The 17,647-nt window shown below is 39.6% G+C and overlaps 2 protein-coding genes across 2 annotated transcripts; one reads left to right on the plus strand and one right to left on the minus strand.

Moving 5' to 3' along the window:
* Window positions 1-5,646, plus strand: LOC136678718 (polymeric immunoglobulin receptor-like). The gene is made up of 11 exons (XM_066656828.1): window positions 1-64; window positions 1,623-1,937; window positions 2,040-2,330; window positions 2,425-2,472; window positions 2,558-2,603; window positions 3,123-3,515; window positions 3,753-3,805; window positions 3,950-4,009; window positions 4,160-4,231; window positions 4,435-4,495; window positions 4,579-5,646. The coding sequence occupies exons 1-6, from the start codon at window positions 4-6 to the stop codon at window positions 3,271-3,273; spliced, it is 912 nt and encodes a 303-aa protein (XP_066512925.1). The 5' UTR covers window positions 1-3; the 3' UTR covers window positions 3,274-3,515; window positions 3,753-3,805; window positions 3,950-4,009; window positions 4,160-4,231; window positions 4,435-4,495; window positions 4,579-5,646.
* A 260-nt stretch (window positions 5,647-5,906) lies between these two features.
* Window positions 5,907-12,166, minus strand: LOC136678533 (polymeric immunoglobulin receptor-like). The gene is made up of 6 exons (XM_066656581.1): window positions 12,127-12,166; window positions 11,145-11,459; window positions 10,752-11,042; window positions 6,687-6,743; window positions 6,494-6,515; window positions 5,907-6,356 (listed from the first exon to the last, which is right to left on the minus strand). The coding sequence occupies exons 1-6, from the start codon at window positions 12,164-12,166 to the stop codon at window positions 6,323-6,325; spliced, it is 759 nt and encodes a 252-aa protein (XP_066512678.1). The 3' UTR covers window positions 5,907-6,322.
* Between the last annotated feature and the right edge of the window lie 5,481 nt (window positions 12,167-17,647).

Consider the following 17,647-nt stretch of genomic DNA (forward strand, 5'->3'; position numbering starts at 1 on the left):
AGGATGCACATTTGCTCCCTCATTAGTTTTTTTATTCTCTCTCTGGTCTTCCTCTGCGTCTCAGGTAAGATCAGTGCTGCATCATTCCTGTGCTCTTCACTCTCTCACTGCTTTAAAGACATCTTTCTTAAGACACCTACTTGATGTTAAGTGTGAAATTTGTCTGTTTTACTTGAAAAAGTTTTTTTTTTTATTTTGTTTTTAACTTACATTTTCTTGTCTAATAATTCATGTTACATTTCAAAACAGTATTGAGGGGAAGTTTGAAAACAGTATTGAGGGGAAGTTTGAAAACAGTATTGAGGGGAAGTTTGACCAGCTTTGCTCCAATAACAGCTCCTGCATTTCCAGAAAGGCTAGACTAGAGGCTGGAGCATTCAGTCACAAGAGCACTAGGGAGATGTTGGGTTTATTGGTTCTGGATCACAGTAGCCACTCCAGCTTAGCACATCCATCCATCCATCCATTATCTGTAACCGCTTATCCAATTTAGGGTCGCGGGGGGTCCAGAGCCTACCTGGAATCATCGGGCGCAAGGCGGGAATACACCCTGGAGGGGACGCCAGTCCTTCACAGGGCAACACAGACACACACACACATTCACACCTACGGACACTTTCGAGTCGCCAATCCACCTGCAACGTGTGTTTTTGGACTGTGGGAGGAATCTGGAGCACCCGGAGGAAACCCACGCGGACACGGGGAGAACACAGCTTAGCACAGAATGTACTAAATGGAGCTGTGTGTCTTCAGAAAACACCACGTCAGTGCTCCACAGCCCAAAGCTTTGAGGATTTATACCCCTCTTATACTACTGCCATTGAGCTTGGTGATATTCATGACATTCATGCTTTTTATACACGCTCTCTGTGTTTATTTTATCTATCTATGTAACATAAAACTATACTTAGTAGTTCTATAATTACAAGTGAGTGTGGCTTCAGAGCTGTGAATGATTAATCCCTAATAATACCTGAGGTGGTGGTGGAGCCTTGTTTGTCTGGTAGAAACAAAACCTTACTGAGTTATTAAAACAATACAGCCATGAAAGATTGTGTAAAATACCTCAGCAGTACAGATGTTATCTCAATTAAAAGTGGTATAAACAATGTTCGCCTCTGCTTGATCTCATTTATCAATAAAAGTACTCTTAATTTTGCTTAAAAAAATACTAATTTAAATCTGGGGATGAATATGTCATGATTCTCGAACAAATATAAATCCAATCAGTTTCAACAATGTATTTTTATTTCATTTATTATTTTGTGGGCACGGTAACGCAACAGTTATTGTCACGGCAACACAGCTCCAGGGTTCTGAAGTTGTGGGTTCAGTGCTCACCTTCGCTCACTGTCTGTGAGGAGTTTAGTTTGTTCTCACTGTGTCTGCCTGGGTTTCCTCCATGTGCTCAGGATTTCTCCCAGAGTCCACACACATATATTTAAAGGTGGATTGACTGTGCAGAACTGACCATGGGTGTGAATGTGGGGTGTGTGAAATGCTCTGTGTTGGACTTGCACCCTGTCTCATGTGTAGTCTTGCTTTGTACCCAGTGAATCCAGGCAGGAGGCCCACAGAAGTCAGAAAATGAATTAATAATGTACTGTTTTGTTTACCTGCAGAGTCTGAGAGTATGAAGACACTGAAGAATGTAGCTGTAAAAAGTGGAGGATCTCTCACCATGCCATGTTTTTATGATGAACAATACAAATCAAACCCTAAATACTGGTGTAAGGGGTATTACTGGCGCTCCTGTGGAATAGTAGCCCGTACAAACACAAGTGGAAGAACATCAGTCACTGATTATCCGACCCAGAATATGTTTACTGTGGAACTCAACCGTCTCCAAGACTCTGACTCTGGATATTATTGGTGCGCTGTGGAAATCAAAGATGGTCCAGATGATGGTGATTATTTGTACCTGACGGTCAGTGCAGGTAAGAAGTCTCTCTGTGTGAAGTAGAACCTGTTCACTGTAACTTAAAGCTTGTTTGATGGAGGACGTGTTTACAGCACTCATTCTCTGCCTCTTTATTCAGATCCTGCTGTGTCTGTGATAAACAGCAGAGTGAGTGGTCAGGAAGGGGGCAGTGTCAGTGTCCAGTGTCTCTACAGAACTGATTATAAGAATAAACAGAAGCAGTGGTGCAGATTTAGAGACTGGAGCTGCTTAACATCCCAGAATTCAGCAGTGCAGATCAGTGATGATGGGAGAGGAGCGGTCAGTGTGGAGATGAGTGGACTGAAGAAGAGTGATGCTGGCTGGTACTGGTTCAGTGCAGGAGAAGTGGGAGTTACTGTTCACCTCACTGTCACTGAAAGACCTACAAGTAAGATCACATCTATCAGAAACACTGCCCATATCTGCTGACCGTCCTGCTGTAACTGTGCCACTAACACAAGTTTATTTCTCCTTTTTAACAGCAACAGCAACTGTGACTGCAACTTCCTCAACTGAGAAAACCAGCATCAGTGAGGCCACAGTTATAATTACAAATCACACTGGAATAGATCAAATTTAAATAAATTTTTAGACAGTGTTTTTTTGTCTTTCTAGGTTCCTCACCCTTGGCCAGAAATGCAAATTTAACGACAACATATAAGTAAGGTAACATAATCATAAGTAGTGGAGTTCTACTTTGTGGACGTCTTGACAAACCAATACACATTCACACCTCACTGTAGCAGGCTTTTACTCTTTGCTTTTTTGCTTAAAAACAGCTGCCCAATCTCCAAAATAACATCTGTGAATGTACAAGGTCCAAGTGAGTGTGAGATAAAGCACCACAAGAATGCAAAATGCTTCATCTTAACAGTTTTATCAGGTTAAATACAGGGCGGTTAGCAATCCAAATCACACCCCCTCGCGCTCCAGTTCTGAATTCGACTCGCGGGAATGTATTTGGGCCGAACAATCAGAAAGGAGAGTGTTCCCGCTCACGTGCACTTGCGGAATTAGTTCCGGACCGTATGTTTGACACCGCTGGCTTTGCGTATTCTTAGATTTTTACTGGTGTCTGGATATTTTTTGGACAGTCTATTAAGTCTTTTTTGTCAACAGATAAAACATTAGATTTTTGTCTTTAAACACAGTTACCACTTTTTCTTTTTGCTTCTTGCAGAACAACAGCTTTCTCTGCAGTAAAATCAGCCTCCTCTGCAGAAACAACTCCTGGACAGGTTTACCACACCAATGACAAGGAGATTGATTGGGCCAAACAAGTAATTGTGAATATAGTGAAGAGTTTACTGATTCTGTATGTCAGAGACTGATTAAACTGTGTGTATGGCAGCGAGTGCTTGGAAACGCTTTAGTTAAAAATACATTATTGTGTTTTCATATTATAGGCTTCAGGATGGTTCTCACTTTTGTTTAATGAATAACTTACACAGGTCATGTGTCTTCATTCACTGCAGCAATGGAAAATCCAAGCTTATCTTTATTTTACTGGCTGTAGGCCTCGGACTGCTGCTCCTCCTCTGCATTATAACCTTCAAGTTGAAAAAACTGTTCAGTAAGTCACTCTTTTACAGCCTTGTCCATCAAAACTACACTGTTTACCTCAGATGTTGTCAATCAGCCATGACAGGTTTTTTATGCTTTGCTTTTTTATTTTAGTGATGAGGTTTGATGCTAATGTTGATAAACTTAAACATGCCTTAGTATTTATACAATTCTGTTTACGTCTAAGTCTTTAAATGGTGACTAATAATGTGTAATGTGCTCCACTCACTCCATCTCTCTCTAACAGAAGCAAATCAAACAGAGACCAGAGAGAGCAGCAGTAACTCTGCGGTTCACACAGTAAGTGCTGTGACGGATGGGTGACTTCATGTTTTCTGAGGTTTGGTGTTTTAACACCTAGTCCAGTAGTTAGTAATGTGTATTTGGCTTCAGATTTTGTCACTGGTTTGTGTGTGTGTGTATGTGTGTGTGTGTGTGAAATAGACCCCCACAGCTGAAGCAGAAGACTCAGTGATATACAGTACTGTGACGCAGAAAAAGAATGTAAGTCTTATTTTTCACATCCATTTAAACTGTATTTGATCACTGAATCATTAAGACCCTGAGTCAGGGGTCACTGATGTGATTGTATTTATGTTTATATGTTTATGTTTATAGAGTTTTGAGTTAGTAAAATCATGTGTGTGTCCATAGCCTTCGTCTGCAGCGGCTCAGGAAATGGATTTGATCTACAGCAATTTAGAGACAGCTACCAATAACACAACTGTAAGTGAACTCTTACATACAGCTGTAACAATGAGACACATCTCTGTTTTGACCACATTATCTAGAGATGTCATTATTTATTTGAAGTCAGTAAGTGTTTGAGAAATGTCTAGGTTTGATAGCGGTTCCTTAGCCTTAGCCTTCAGTTTAGTTATTGAAAGAGATGAGATTATTCTTTAATTCTAAAGCGGTCCATTTTCCAGCTCTCTCCAGCAGCCGCGGATGATGCAGTGATCTACAGCTCTGTGCTTCACAAATAAAGAGGTGAGTCAAAATGCACCTTAATTTATTCTTTTTAAACGTTTTTCAGCCTTCAGCTCTTATTTTGTTGTCTGTTTTGATTCCAGATGTACACAGCTGTAATTGTGAACAAAACACCTCACAGACAGTGACCTGAGGCAGGGCCTAAACCCACAACTCCAGGACCCTGGAACTGTGTGACAGATATACACCTGTGGCCTATTTTACATACATCAAAGGAAATATGCTATATATACATTGCTATAAGCTTTACTCGTTGTTTAATTATAAACTTGGGCCACCCTCAGAGCCCATCATTTATCCTTCCTCTGACGACTCTTTGGTTTTTAATGGGTTTCTGTAAATGGATCATGGATTCTGTTTTGAAAATTTTGAAAGATTGAGCACAATAATTAACAAAAGATTATTAATATATATTTGTAGACCATATTTTTTCAACTACTTTGTCTAACACATTAAGGAATGTATGTGTTGTATTAGAGATTAATTTCAGCAAATAAAATATAATACTACAATAAGTGTGTAATGTCACTTTTCCACCGCATTGGTCCGTCTCTACATGACTCGACTCGGCTCACTTAAAGCTTGTCGCTTTACCACTGGCTAGCCCCCCACCCCGAGCGAAATGGAGCAAAACCCTGTCTCTAATAAGAATCGCTGTCTTTCAAAACCACAAAGGCGGCAGTAGGTCGGCACTGTTTACACCATGTATTCACGTGTTGTAGTTTTTGAACTAAACAGCTCTGCGCCCCAGTTGTCACAGATCAGTTTTACTTGTTGCATGTTCGGCTTTCACTGGAAACACCTCATAGGGTAAAAGTTACAAACTGCCTCTGTGAGTCCGATAAAAATAAATGTGAAAGCTGCTGTAACTTTGGAGATTTTACAAGCGATGGTTTGTGCTGGATTTGAATGAGCTCTGCATTTTTTGGTGATTGACATGGCTCTGTCCAATCAGCGCTCTGCAGAGTTTACACATCACCATTTACTACCTACTCGGCACGGTTGGAACCCCGAGCTCGCTGGGACTGAAAAACAACCCGGCTCCAGAGACCAGATTTGGCCAGTGGAAAAGCAAAAGAGCCGTGCCGAGTCGTGTAGGTTCCATGCAGTGAAAAAGCGCCATAAATGTGCAGAAGTGTGTTTCTGTAGAGGGCTGCACTCATTAAATAAAATATATTCGAGTATTGCATAGAACTTTATACGTCAAATATTCCACCTGAGATGTAAGGACAATTGTGCCGTACTGAACTCGTCAGACTTGCTGCCCTCTTTATATCACCCCTTGAAGAGATGAGGGCTCTACTGCTACTGAGTATGAACACAGGGCATTTTTACACTCCACAATAATAGCTGTGATACTTTAAATAGTTTTTAATCATTTTATAGGAACAATAGTATTACAAACAACAGAACACAATAAAAATAAAAGTAAAAATACTACTGCCATAAAATAAATACTTTAGCACACATTTATAAAATAGAAGTGCAAGGATGAATACAGTGTGGTCTTAATGACCATTTACAGCACAGTAACAGAGCACAGGCTAAATTAAGCCACAAAGCATATATTTTCCTTAATAAACAATTATCAGCTCATAAAGGATCTTCCACCAACTGAACTGTAAGTGATCATAGGAGGATGCAGTAAACCTGAGCTGATCCGTTGGTTGTGATTATAATAGGTTATAAAGCATAAACAGATAAGTAAAATATCACAGATACATGAGATAATGAAGCAGTTGAGTAAAGTGTTTTATCTAAAGATTTCAAATGTTTTTTAATTGCTGCTTATTGCTTAACAGCTCCAGGATCACAGCATGTGTTGAATCAGTTGCGTGTCACACAGAACTGTTCTGACTCCCTGAAACAGAACATAGAACAGGAATTTAATGAATGAGACTGTGAGAGGTTTAAGTTCTTTTTCAGAGCTTCTGCATGCACTGTACTGATCAACACTGACCTTGTTACCCTCAGTATTTTCACTGCGTTCATACTTACTTGTGCAAACATGTCTCTGTTGCTGTACAAAGAAACAAGAAATGAAAACTTTGTCATTAACACAGTCAGAATGCAGCAAGAGCAACCATAAAGCTACTGTTTTAATACAAAACTATCTAATACTTGTAGAAATGATTAATACTTATTACAGGTTCAGGTTTTGTTGATCAAAGAGAAATGTTTGTGTTTGTACCTGGAGTGTCCACCGTTTCCTCAGTTTGTTTGCCTTTGAAAGCTGTCGTATCTGCTGCTGTTAACATAAGAAATCAGAAAAACTCTTTACTGAAGTGCTGCAGAGGACACAACACTTATATAAAGCTGAAATAAAAGTTTATACACATTTATAATGGCGTATAACAGGCCACAGCTGTCTCTCAAAGTGCATCACACAGTCATTCACACACTCACATCTGTGGACAGTTACACAAACTAGTGCTGGGCGATAAAACGATCTCGATTTGCAAAACAATTTGTTTCACGATGCATTTTCCCTTGATGACAATGATAAACCTGGGCAATAGAATTCGATAAATATTATTTTCCATTTCCGGTCTAAGTAGCGCTGCTCACTTGGGGGGATCGTGTTTAAACAATAGCAGGTTACGGGAAGATGGCCAGCAGCGAGAGCCCTGAGAGCAAAAGTGAAGAGGAAAGTGAGCCATCTGCTCTTGATGACATTGTTCCAAAGAAAGGCCACATCACTTCCATCATACGGAAGTGGTTCAGATTTCTTAAGTCTGACCAAGCGCAGTTAGGCCCAAAGTGCAGAATGTGCCGCCGTGCAGTGCTGACAAAGATAGGAAACACTACCAATTTGTTTCACCATTTGAAAAACTATCATCCAGTCGAGTACACAGAGTGTAAATATACTTTCAGGTGGTGCTAGCCAGCCGCTAAGCCGTGGCACTAGCCAGCCATCGAGCAGCGTCGTTTCTCCAAAACCACAGTCAATTGTGGTGACGTTAGCCTCCATTACCCTTTACGAAAATATATCAAGAAGGCACCAGGAGATAACAAAAGCTGTCACCTATTTCATGGCTAAAGATATGATGCCGCTTAGCACAGTAGAAAAAGAAGGGTTCAAGAGCCTAGTGAATGTACTTGACTCAAGGTATCAACTACCCAGCAGAAAATATTTTTCACAGACTGCGCTGACGGTGCTTTATGAGGAATGTCGAGCAAAACTGGAAGCTGAGTTAAAACTTGAGACACATTGCTACTACTGCTGATATGTGGTGAAGTCGGACATCCGAGCCGTACCTGAGCCTCACTGTGCATTACATCGACCAGGAGTGGAATTTGCAAAACAGATGTTTGCAAATAACGTTTGTCCCTAAGGACCACTCAGCAGAATTAATCTCCCTGGTGCTCGAGGACGCACTCGCATCGTGGGCTCTTAGAGAGGATCGACAGGTCTGCATCACCACTGACAACGGAGCGAACATTGTTAAAGCAGTCTCACTTAAAAAGTGGACTCACCTGCAGTGCTTTGACACCAGCTGCACCTAACAATTAGTATGTTCTATTATATTATTATACACGTTTAATTATCTTATTTTAATATGAGTATTGTTGTGATATACTGTTGTGATTGGCTTTATGTAGTAGCCTGCATTAAGGGAGGGGAATAATCCTTTAAGGGATATTTTATTAAAAATCCCAGTGCTATTGCAATTTATTTAAACAACAGAAAAATAATATGAAGGGTCTGTATTATTTATTATTAGTTTTATTAGGTAAACACTCATAGATTGTATGTATTTGTATTTGTCCCCTTGTACTTGTTTTAAGGGCCAAACAGGTTGAGGTGGGCATTTTTGTTGTCCTTTGCTGCTTGATATTTTGGACCCTGGAGTACATTGAATTAAATCCAATAATGACTAAATACATATATTCACAATTAATACAAATATATTGTGTATTGTGTGTATATTGTGTGTCCTGTAGTGACAGGTGGGAGAGAGAGCAAAATACAAAGAGCCATAGGTGTGTGTAAGAAGGCCTTCTCTAATCCCTAGCAGCTGCTCAAGAGGAACTCAATTTGCCCAAGCACAAACTTGTCACAGAATCCTCCACCAGGTGGGGATCCCGTCAGAAAATGATAGGAAGAGTTTTGGAGCAAGAGAAGACCTCTCTACTGATAAGAAAACAAGGCACCTTGTACCCACCTGGCAAGATGTGGACTCTAGGATTAGAGTCTGTCCACAAGGCTCTGAGCCTGCTAGTGAGCTTCACAGATGCACTCTCTGAGGAAAACATATGGTAGTGTATCCTAGTGTAAGCCTGTGTTGCACCTCCTCAATGAGGACATCCTAAAGCCGGATGCCGAGGACTCAGACCTCACCAAGAGCATCAAGACTACTGTCATCAGCTATTTGAATGAAAAATATGATGAAGCTGCCACTGATGACCTTCTGGACATAGCATCCCTGCTTGATCTGTTCAAGACCCATTACATTAAAGACGACAAGGTTAATGCCATAAAAGCTAGAGCCATGGCTGAAATGTTACATGAAGGACTGAACCCAGAAGCTGATAGTACTTTGAAATCCACTCCAGGAGATGAGGGAGGAGTTGCTACACCGACTAAAAAGCAGAAGATGACACTGGGATGTTTTTCAAGAAGCCTCACTCTGTCACAACAGCTGGCCTCACAGAACAGGAAGCTGCTGAAGCTGAATTGAACAATTACCTTTTAGCTCCTGATGCTGACAGTGAGACCAGTTCTTTGGCATGATGGAAGATTCACTCAACATTTCCAAAACTGAGCCTCTTAGCTAAGCGTTACCTCTTCATACCTGCTACAAGTTCACCATCAGAATGGGTTTTTAACACAGGAGGCAACATTGTAACATGCAAAAGAGCATCTACAAAGCCAGAAGCATTGGGCAGATTAGTGTCCATGGCAGAAAACTCATAGCACAGTGTAGAGTAAGAGGATCTACAAAAAAATAGATCTTTGATTTTCACTGATCTGCCAAAAAAATGCACGATACTTTTGCAGCAAGCTTTCCCACTGTTTTCCAGTGTTCCACTACAAACATTCTAAGGACATTCTAAACATTCTAATGGGTTAAATGCACTATGTTAACAATTCAGAAATTTGTAGTGGGAGTGTTTTTTTTTTCTTGTTAACAATTTATTTTGTAACATTGTTAAATTTTCTAGGGTGGTGCAGCAGGTAGTGTCGCAGTCACACAGCTCCAGGGGCCTGGAGGTTGTGGGTTCCATTCCCGCTCCGGGTGACTGTCTGTGAGGAGTTGGTGTGTTCTCCCCGTGTCCGCGTGGGTTTCCTCCGGGTGTTCCGGTTTCCTCCCACAGTCCAAAAAACACATGTTGCAGGTGGGATGGTGACTCAAAAGTGAGTGAATGTGTGTTTGTCTGTGTTGCCCTGTGAAGGACTGGTGCCCCCTCCAGGGTGTATTCCCGCCTTGCGCCCAATGATTCCAGGTGGGCTCTGGACCCCCCGCGACCCTGAATTGGATAAGGGGTTACAGATAATGAATGAATGAATGTTACATTTTCTACTTCTTAAATGCTTAAGATTATAATGCCCTAAGAATATTTTCAGGACACAGATAACAGATTACTATATTTTGTTATGTTAATGTTATAAGGCAGGGGAATCAAAATGCTAATTTACATTGTTCCAGTGAAATCTTTCCTTGTGGATTTGAGTATTTTGCATACTGTGTGCATGTATATTATGTTCTGTATTAAATATTTTAATATTTAAAAAGGTAATAGACATTTGATGTATTTGGTCTGCATTTTTTAAAACTATGACAGTGTTACAAAATTTATATTGTGATAATTATCGAGATAGAAAAAATTATTGTGATAACATTTTTGGCCATATCGCCCAGCTCTAACACAAACAGAGTTGTTCAAACACTTAATATCCAATTAACATACAGGTGTTGTGAGGGGAAACTGAAGCACAAAGAATAAACCCACACAGACACAAGGAGAACACAGACAGTGACAGGAGGTGGGTTTTGAACCCACAACCCCAGAACTCTAGCTGTGTGACAGTGTCATTACCTGTTTCACACTTTGCTGCCCTTGTGTCTTTAACTTCCACTGTTTACTGATCAATGAAAATTACTGCCTTTACCTCAATTGATCACACTATCCTCTGTTTTCGGGCTGCCAGAAGCTGCCATCAGTTATTAATGACAGAAAACAAGAGGAAAGATGTTATTACAGCAGGACGGTCAGCAGATATGGGCAGTGTTTCTGATAGATGTGATCTTACTTGTAGGTCTTTCAGTGACTGTGAGGTGAACAGTAACTCCCACTTCTCCTGCACTGAACCAGTACCAGCCAGCATCACTCTTCTTCAGTCCACTCATCTCCACACTGACCGCTCCTCTCCCATCATCACTGATCTGCACTGCTGAATTCTGGGATGTTAAGCAGCGCCAGTCTCTAAATCTGCACCACTGCTTCTGTTTATTCTTATAATCAGTTCTGTAGAGACACTGGACACTGACACTGCCCCCTTCCTGACCACTCACTCTGCTGTTTATCACAGACACAGCAGGATCTGAATAAAGAGGCAGAGAATGAGTGCTGTAAACACGTCCTCCATCAAACAAGCTTTAAGTTACAGTGAACAGGTTCTACTTCACACAGAGAGACTTCTTACCTGCACTGACCGTCAGGGACAAATAATCACTGTCATCTGAACCGCCTTTGATTTCCACAGCGCACCAATAATATCCAGAGTCAGAGTCTTGGAGACTGTTGAGTTCCACAGTAAACATATTCTGGGTCGGATAATCAGTGACTGATGTTCTTCCACTTGTGTTTGTACGGGCTACTATTCCACAGGAGCTCCAGTACTTCCCCTTACACCAGTATTTAGGGTTTGATTTGTATTGTTCATCATAAAAACATGGAATGGTTAAAGATCCTCCACTTTTTACAGCTACATTCCTCAGTGTCTTCACGCTCTCAGACTCTACAGAGAAGAAGAAAAAAAGAAGTTTATTCTTATTCTATTCTGAAAACTACTTTCTCAGTTCAATGTTTTGTGTGATAACAAACATATGAAAAAATAAAGGAAGAACCTTTTTCTGAGTTAAACCCAGTTGTTAACCATTTTTTAAATAGCGTAATAAAAATCCCCTGAAATTGATGACTTAATAAAATAATGTTTAAAGAGGTGAATGCATACAGAGCACAGGAATGATGCAGCATTGATCTTACCTGAGATACAGAGGAACAATTAAAGAACTCATGAGGGAGTAGAAGTGCATCTTTCTGTAAGAGGCTCCAGAGACAAATACTCTTCCTGCCTCTGAGTGAAGCAGCTCCACTTCAGAGTTCTTCCTGTTAATTCAGTTTCTTTATTGACTCTTAATGCAGCAGAGACATGGGGACATCACTAGTGAAAAAGGTTAAGAATTCTGAAGGCACATTACAGTCAAAGGCCAAATCTATATTTCCAGATTCAGACTGTAGACAATGGCCTAGACAACAATGAAATCCGATTGAAAGACAAAGTTGCTTAAAGTGTCCTGCTGCTCCAGTGTTACTCCTGAGATGGAGACCTCAGTAATCTGAAGTGTCTCCTCTTGAATTTTAGTGGAGATCTCAAAGAAGTCACAATCTGTCCTCAGATTTACCAGAAGAATTAAACCCTACTCTCTGCTTTATCTCTCCCATGTCTCCTCTATTCTATTTTTGTCTCCTCTACAGAACTGTAGGTTCAATATTAAATCTCCTGAGCCATTACAGAGCAACTTGTTAACAGTCAAATTTAGATTTAGTTTGAGCAAAGGCTTGCAACTTCATTCTTCGGATAGTTTTGTTGCCATATATGCTTTTAAAGAGTTACTAATGTAGCCTACATTTCTCAAGCATATGGATCTCAGCATTAAAATGAAAATACAGTATGTAACAGTGTAATCTGAGATTTGATTGAAATTTTAGTATTAAAGTAATAATTAATAAATAAATTAATAAATCAATTTCAAGTCACTGTGGCAAAAAGAGGCCAAATTCAAATGTAAAGGAGTCAACAGAACTCTGGAATTTTCTTTTTCATAACAATCTCCACCAGTCTGTAAGTGAATCTGGTGTTAAACATATGGAAGTGTTTACACTGAATAAGGTGAAAGAGCAGTAAATCCAGCAATCTCGTGTTCACTGTGTTCATAATTGTATGCAAAAATAAATGCATTTGTTTAAATTAACATTGGATATATTTGTAAAAGTCAGTCTTGAACTTGAACAGTCTTGAAAAATTTATTTGTAAATTGTGGAGTCTGCACTGGTGCAAGTCACTCTGATGCAAGCTGTTTTCCTTAACATTTTTTTTTTCATTTCCTCTCACAGGTTTTTGGTTTTCGAGACTTTCCTTCTCTAAATGGAGAAGCATTTGCACAATACTTAATGGGGAAGTTTCAAACAAAAACTAGACGAATAAGCCGCTGGATGCTGCTTCATATCACAGACATTTAGGAGTGGTTGATTACTCTGGAACGCACTTAAATATGCCCTAAATTTAACGATGTTAAGGTACAGCAGAAATTCCCTGGTTTTGAGGTAGACTACAGTATTGTCAAATAAAATACTTTGTTGCGTATTATATTTATACGGATGGGTTGTGTTGAGTATTTTTGAGGTTGAATTGTTAAAACGGACGATTTGTTTGAGAGGGAGGGAAGGGCAGCTCCTAAACAGTAAATACATTCACATTTACAGCTTTTAGCAGACGGTCTTATCCAGTGTATGCGCTTCTTATTGGTCGTCACTTTTATTCAGCCAATCAGCAGCCAGAATTAGCCAATGGCGTCACAGTCCCACCTACAGTCGGTGGGTTTGTGGCGGCTCATAGAGCAAGGTCAGTCGTGAGGTACAAGGCAGGAACACACCCTGGAGGGGGCCTCAGTCCTTCACAGGGCGACACACACACACATTCACACCTATGGGCACGTTTTGAGTCGCCAATCCACCTGCAAACATGTGTTTGTGGACCTTGGGAGGAAACCGGAGCACCCGGAGGAAACCCACAGAACATACTAAACTCCTCACAGGCAGTCACCCGGAGCAGGACTTGAACCCACAACCAAAACTAACTAAATAAATAAATGTGTCTTTAAAAATATGTGCAATGTAAATTTAAATAATTTAAATAATTTACATCCCATAGATTGGGATGTATTCATGTTGAATAGTGAAATATATTTGTGACTTGTGTGGATTAACATTGACATATTTGTCAAGAATTTTGAGACTAATTATGACTTCATAATGAAGTCTTTACAGACACACACAAACAAATATATATCTGGCTGTTTTACACTGTGGTGCAATAATGACCTCTAGCGTCTAATATAGAGTATAGAATCCAAACGATATTAAAGGACCTGAGCTTCCTCAGAATGTGCAGAGGACTTTCCCTTTTGCTGTACACATTCTCTAAACTGGTCGGCTTTTAAATTTTTTTTAAAATCAAAATGTACAAGTATTTGTAGGTGTGGAGCAGCTTAGAATCCTGACACATGGTGGACATAGGACTCAACTTCAGTTGAAAATTTGCTGCACAACAGCATAGTTGTAATATTTCAGATCCACCAGAAGGGGGCAATAGCCGCTAACAAAACATTCATTCATTCATCATCTGTAAGCGCTTATCCAGTTCAGGGTCGCGGTGGGTCCAGAGCCTACCTGGAATCATTGGGCGCAAGGCAGGAATACACCCTGGAGGGGGCACAAGTCCTTCACAGGGCAACACAGACACACACACCTACGGACACTTTTTGAGTCGCCAATCCACCTACCAACGTGTGTTTTTGGACTGTGGGAGGAAACTGGAGCACCCGGAGGAAACCCACACGGACACGAGGAGAACACACCAACTCCTCACAGACAGTCACCCGGAATGGGAATCAAACCCAAAACCTCCAGGCCCCTGGAGCTGTGTGACTGCGACACTAACCTGCTGCGCCACCGTGCCACCCTGCTAACAAAACACAACTGTACAAATAATCTCAGAGTTCTTGTATATTATTACGTTATATCTCCCTTAAAATCTAGAAATAATGGTTATATTGTAGAAATGTGATCTCTGGTTCCTATCACCATCACTGTAACAAAATCTGATGCTGTAAATGTCACTACAATTAACATTTCAAACAACTCATTTTTTCCCTTTTTATTTCCAGAAAGTGAGTCTTACAATGAATTCAGTAGACTTCAGATTAACGTTATTTAATAAAATTAAAATAAAATTATTATCTAACACTATGTCCTACAGAGTCATAGATTTTGGTCTAAATCTGGAGAAAGAAGCTACCTCTGTGTGGCCTATTTCATGCTGGAGCCTTACTGCTATAGATTGCATGCACTCGGCTGTCATAAATACAGAGATACAGTGTAAAGTTTTTCATTCAGCCAAGTTCAGAAGGTATTCATAGCCCACACATTTTGCTCAGTAAATGTATCTTATGTCAGAGGACATGTTGAATTTTCTCTATATCTGCAAAATGTAGGTTGTATAAAATGTTTAAGTATTGTGCACTGAAATGGAGTAAAAACAAAACAAAACAAACAAACAAACAAAAAAACAAACCAGGAAGACCTCTGAAGTGGCGCTGCTCACTCATCTCAGAGCCAGGAAGAGTATTTGTAACTGGAGACTCTAACAGAGAGATGCACATTTACTCCCTCAAAAATTATTATATTCTCTCTGTGTTCTTCCTCTGCATCTCAGGTAAGATCAATGCTACATTATTCCTGTGCACTGGAGGAGTATTCTTCATTTACTCACTGCTTTAAATACGCTTTCATTAAATCACCTATCTAACGTGTGGATATGTGTAGATACGGATGTCTGTTTCATTGGAAAATGTAGTTAGTAGTTAATTATAATGGTATTTCATGATATTTAATGGTAATTGTAAAGATGTTCTTGAGAGATTCCATAAAGAAATGAGTTCTTAGTTAAACAAACGTTTATCTTCTTAGATTTAAATCGCACAGGCGAAAATAAAGTAGATGATTTGAAAACCATGACTGAGACACTGAGCCACTCCCTGAGTTCTCTGAGTTCTCCAAATAAAAACTTTGCATTGTATGGTGTTCCAGGGGCATGCATCCACAAAATGAAATAGCAAAATCAGCAGTATTTATTATATTAGTAACAGTTGCACCGGATTTAGTTTATTCTCAGAAATATTAGCAGAAGTCAATTGATTCAGTAAACCTCATATTGCCAAAAGGATGTTGATAATTTCTAGTCTAACATTTCATGTGGAAAAAAAAGTATTAAAGGGATGTTTGGCCCACTTTGATCCAAGCTTTTCCAGGAAAGCTTTAGACTAAAGACTGGAGCATTCAGTCACAAGAGCACTATGGAGGTCAGGTGCTGATGTTAGACTTATTAGTTCTGTGTCACAAAAGCAACTCCATCTTAGCCCAGAATGTACTGGACGGGGTTGTGCGACTTCAGAAAGCCCTGTTCTTCTGCTTTACAGCCCAATGCAAGGAGGATTTATACCCCTCTATCCAGCACTTGGCATTGAGCATGGTGACATTAAAGCCTTAGTTTCAATTTCTTTTTCAGACCTTCATTTTTATACAACCTCTGTGTGCACAACTGATGTATATGGTTCATCAAGTTGTCAAGTTTTTACTTTAACACTACATTTTTAAAATGAAATATCTGAGTCATCAGTAACTACTACTCATTCATATACATGGTTTACGGATATTCAGATGTCACAAATTACTCACCGAGGGTGAGAGTCAGTTGGAGATTTATTAAATGCAGTATGTGAAGCAAAGTCAAAATCAGAAGAAATATTCCAAAACCCAAAAATCAGTACAGAGAGAGAAAAAGTCAGAAAAACGTTTAGTGTCTCAGAATTACAAAAATCTCAAGCTATAATCTGCAACTATGTAAACAAAACAGAGCTTAAAGGATAACTAAGTAAAATTTTACTTTAAAATTATAGCTTAAAAATAATTGAGATACTTCACTGATAGGGAGAATAGAATAGTGCCTCTGTCCTTGCTACTGTCAGCTCAGCACTGCAGAAAGTGCATTATGTATGAAAGAGGGTATGAAACCACCTCTTCTCTTCCCCCCTCCCTACACTACATTAGAAAACCTGTCTCTGTGGTGGTACCATCAAGGTTACATATTCGTACCTTTAATTAGGGAACATAATTGTACCTTATTCTATTATATATGTAGATTTTAAAATTGTGTTGATTTCATACATTCCATTTTATCTCCAGGACATATATTATGTTCTCTTATATTACAGTTCTATAATGAAAGATTACAAATATTCACCTCCCAATCTGGAGAAAAGAATTTAATGTACATTTAGGGAACTATGGATTGGACACTAAAACCACTATTGTGCTTTTAAAAGTACATTTACACAGTTAAATCACCTTTAGTGACCAATGTACCTGTACCGTACCTGTTATTTCTGAGTGTACTGATTTCAGTACCGTGCTGTAAAATTAATTGCACTAGGGGGTTCCCCCAGGACCAGAAAAAGCCCAAATCTTACCTAATGTTCCTAAATGCAGTGGTAGACAGTAACGAAGTAAATGTAATTCGTTACTGTAGTTAAGTACTTTTGTCGTGTATTTGTACTTTACTCAAGTATTTCCATTTTGGGCGACATCATTACATTTCAAAGTCAAATGTCTTACTTTTTACTCCGCTACATTATGAAAATCTGCCGTTACATTTTGGTTTATGTGTGAATAAAACTGTAACGTGTCTGAATAAATCACCCCACTCCACATAGCTCTCCGCGGGACGCCGTTGCTAGGAGACGAACAAACACAGTCGTCGCGCTAAAACAAGTAAAATATTTCTCCGCCTGAAACTAATAATACCAAAGGCAGACTTTTATTTTTATCAAGTGTTGAGAGAATTTGAGACTATAAGTAATCACATTCAGTTCTTAGAACCGTTATGAATTAACAAAATGATTTGAACCGTTTAGTGTTTGGCTGTATTTAAGTCATCAGTAACCATTCATTCATATTCACGGTTTACGGATGTCACCGATCATTCGCCGAGGGTGAGACTCAGTCCACAATACAGAACACTCTGTAATATTTTTATCTTACTATTACACTTTCGAAATCATTGTGAGGGCAGCACGCAACACACAC

The sequence above is a fragment of the Hoplias malabaricus genome, chromosome Y (genome assembly GCF_029633855.1).
Source record: "Hoplias malabaricus isolate fHopMal1 chromosome Y, fHopMal1.hap1, whole genome shotgun sequence".
Taxonomy (NCBI): Eukaryota; Metazoa; Chordata; class Actinopteri; order Characiformes; family Erythrinidae; genus Hoplias; species Hoplias malabaricus.

Bases quoted from the DNA above. Each gene is read 5' to 3' on its own strand.
- LOC136678718 (XM_066656828.1), top strand. From the start codon at position 4: ATGCACATTTGCTCCCTCATTAGTTTTTTTATTCTCTCTCTGGTCTTC. The intron at 1,938-2,039 runs GTAAGAAGTCTC...CTCTTTATTCAG, and splicing joins GTACCTGACGGTCAGTGCAG to ATCCTGCTGTGTCTGTGATA. The intron at 2,331-2,424 runs GTAAGATCACAT...CCTTTTTAACAG, and splicing joins TGTCACTGAAAGACCTACAA to CAACAGCAACTGTGACTGCA.
- LOC136678533 (XM_066656581.1), bottom strand. From the start codon at position 12,166: ATGGGAGAGATAAAGCAGAGAGTAGGGTTTAATTCTTCTG. The intron at 11,043-11,144 runs GTAAGAAGTCTC...CTCTTTATTCAG, and splicing joins GTCCCTGACGGTCAGTGCAG to ATCCTGCTGTGTCTGTGATA. The intron at 6,744-10,751 runs GTAAGATCACAT...TTATGTTAACAG, and splicing joins AGTCACTGAAAGACCTACAA to CAGCAGATACGACAGCTTTC.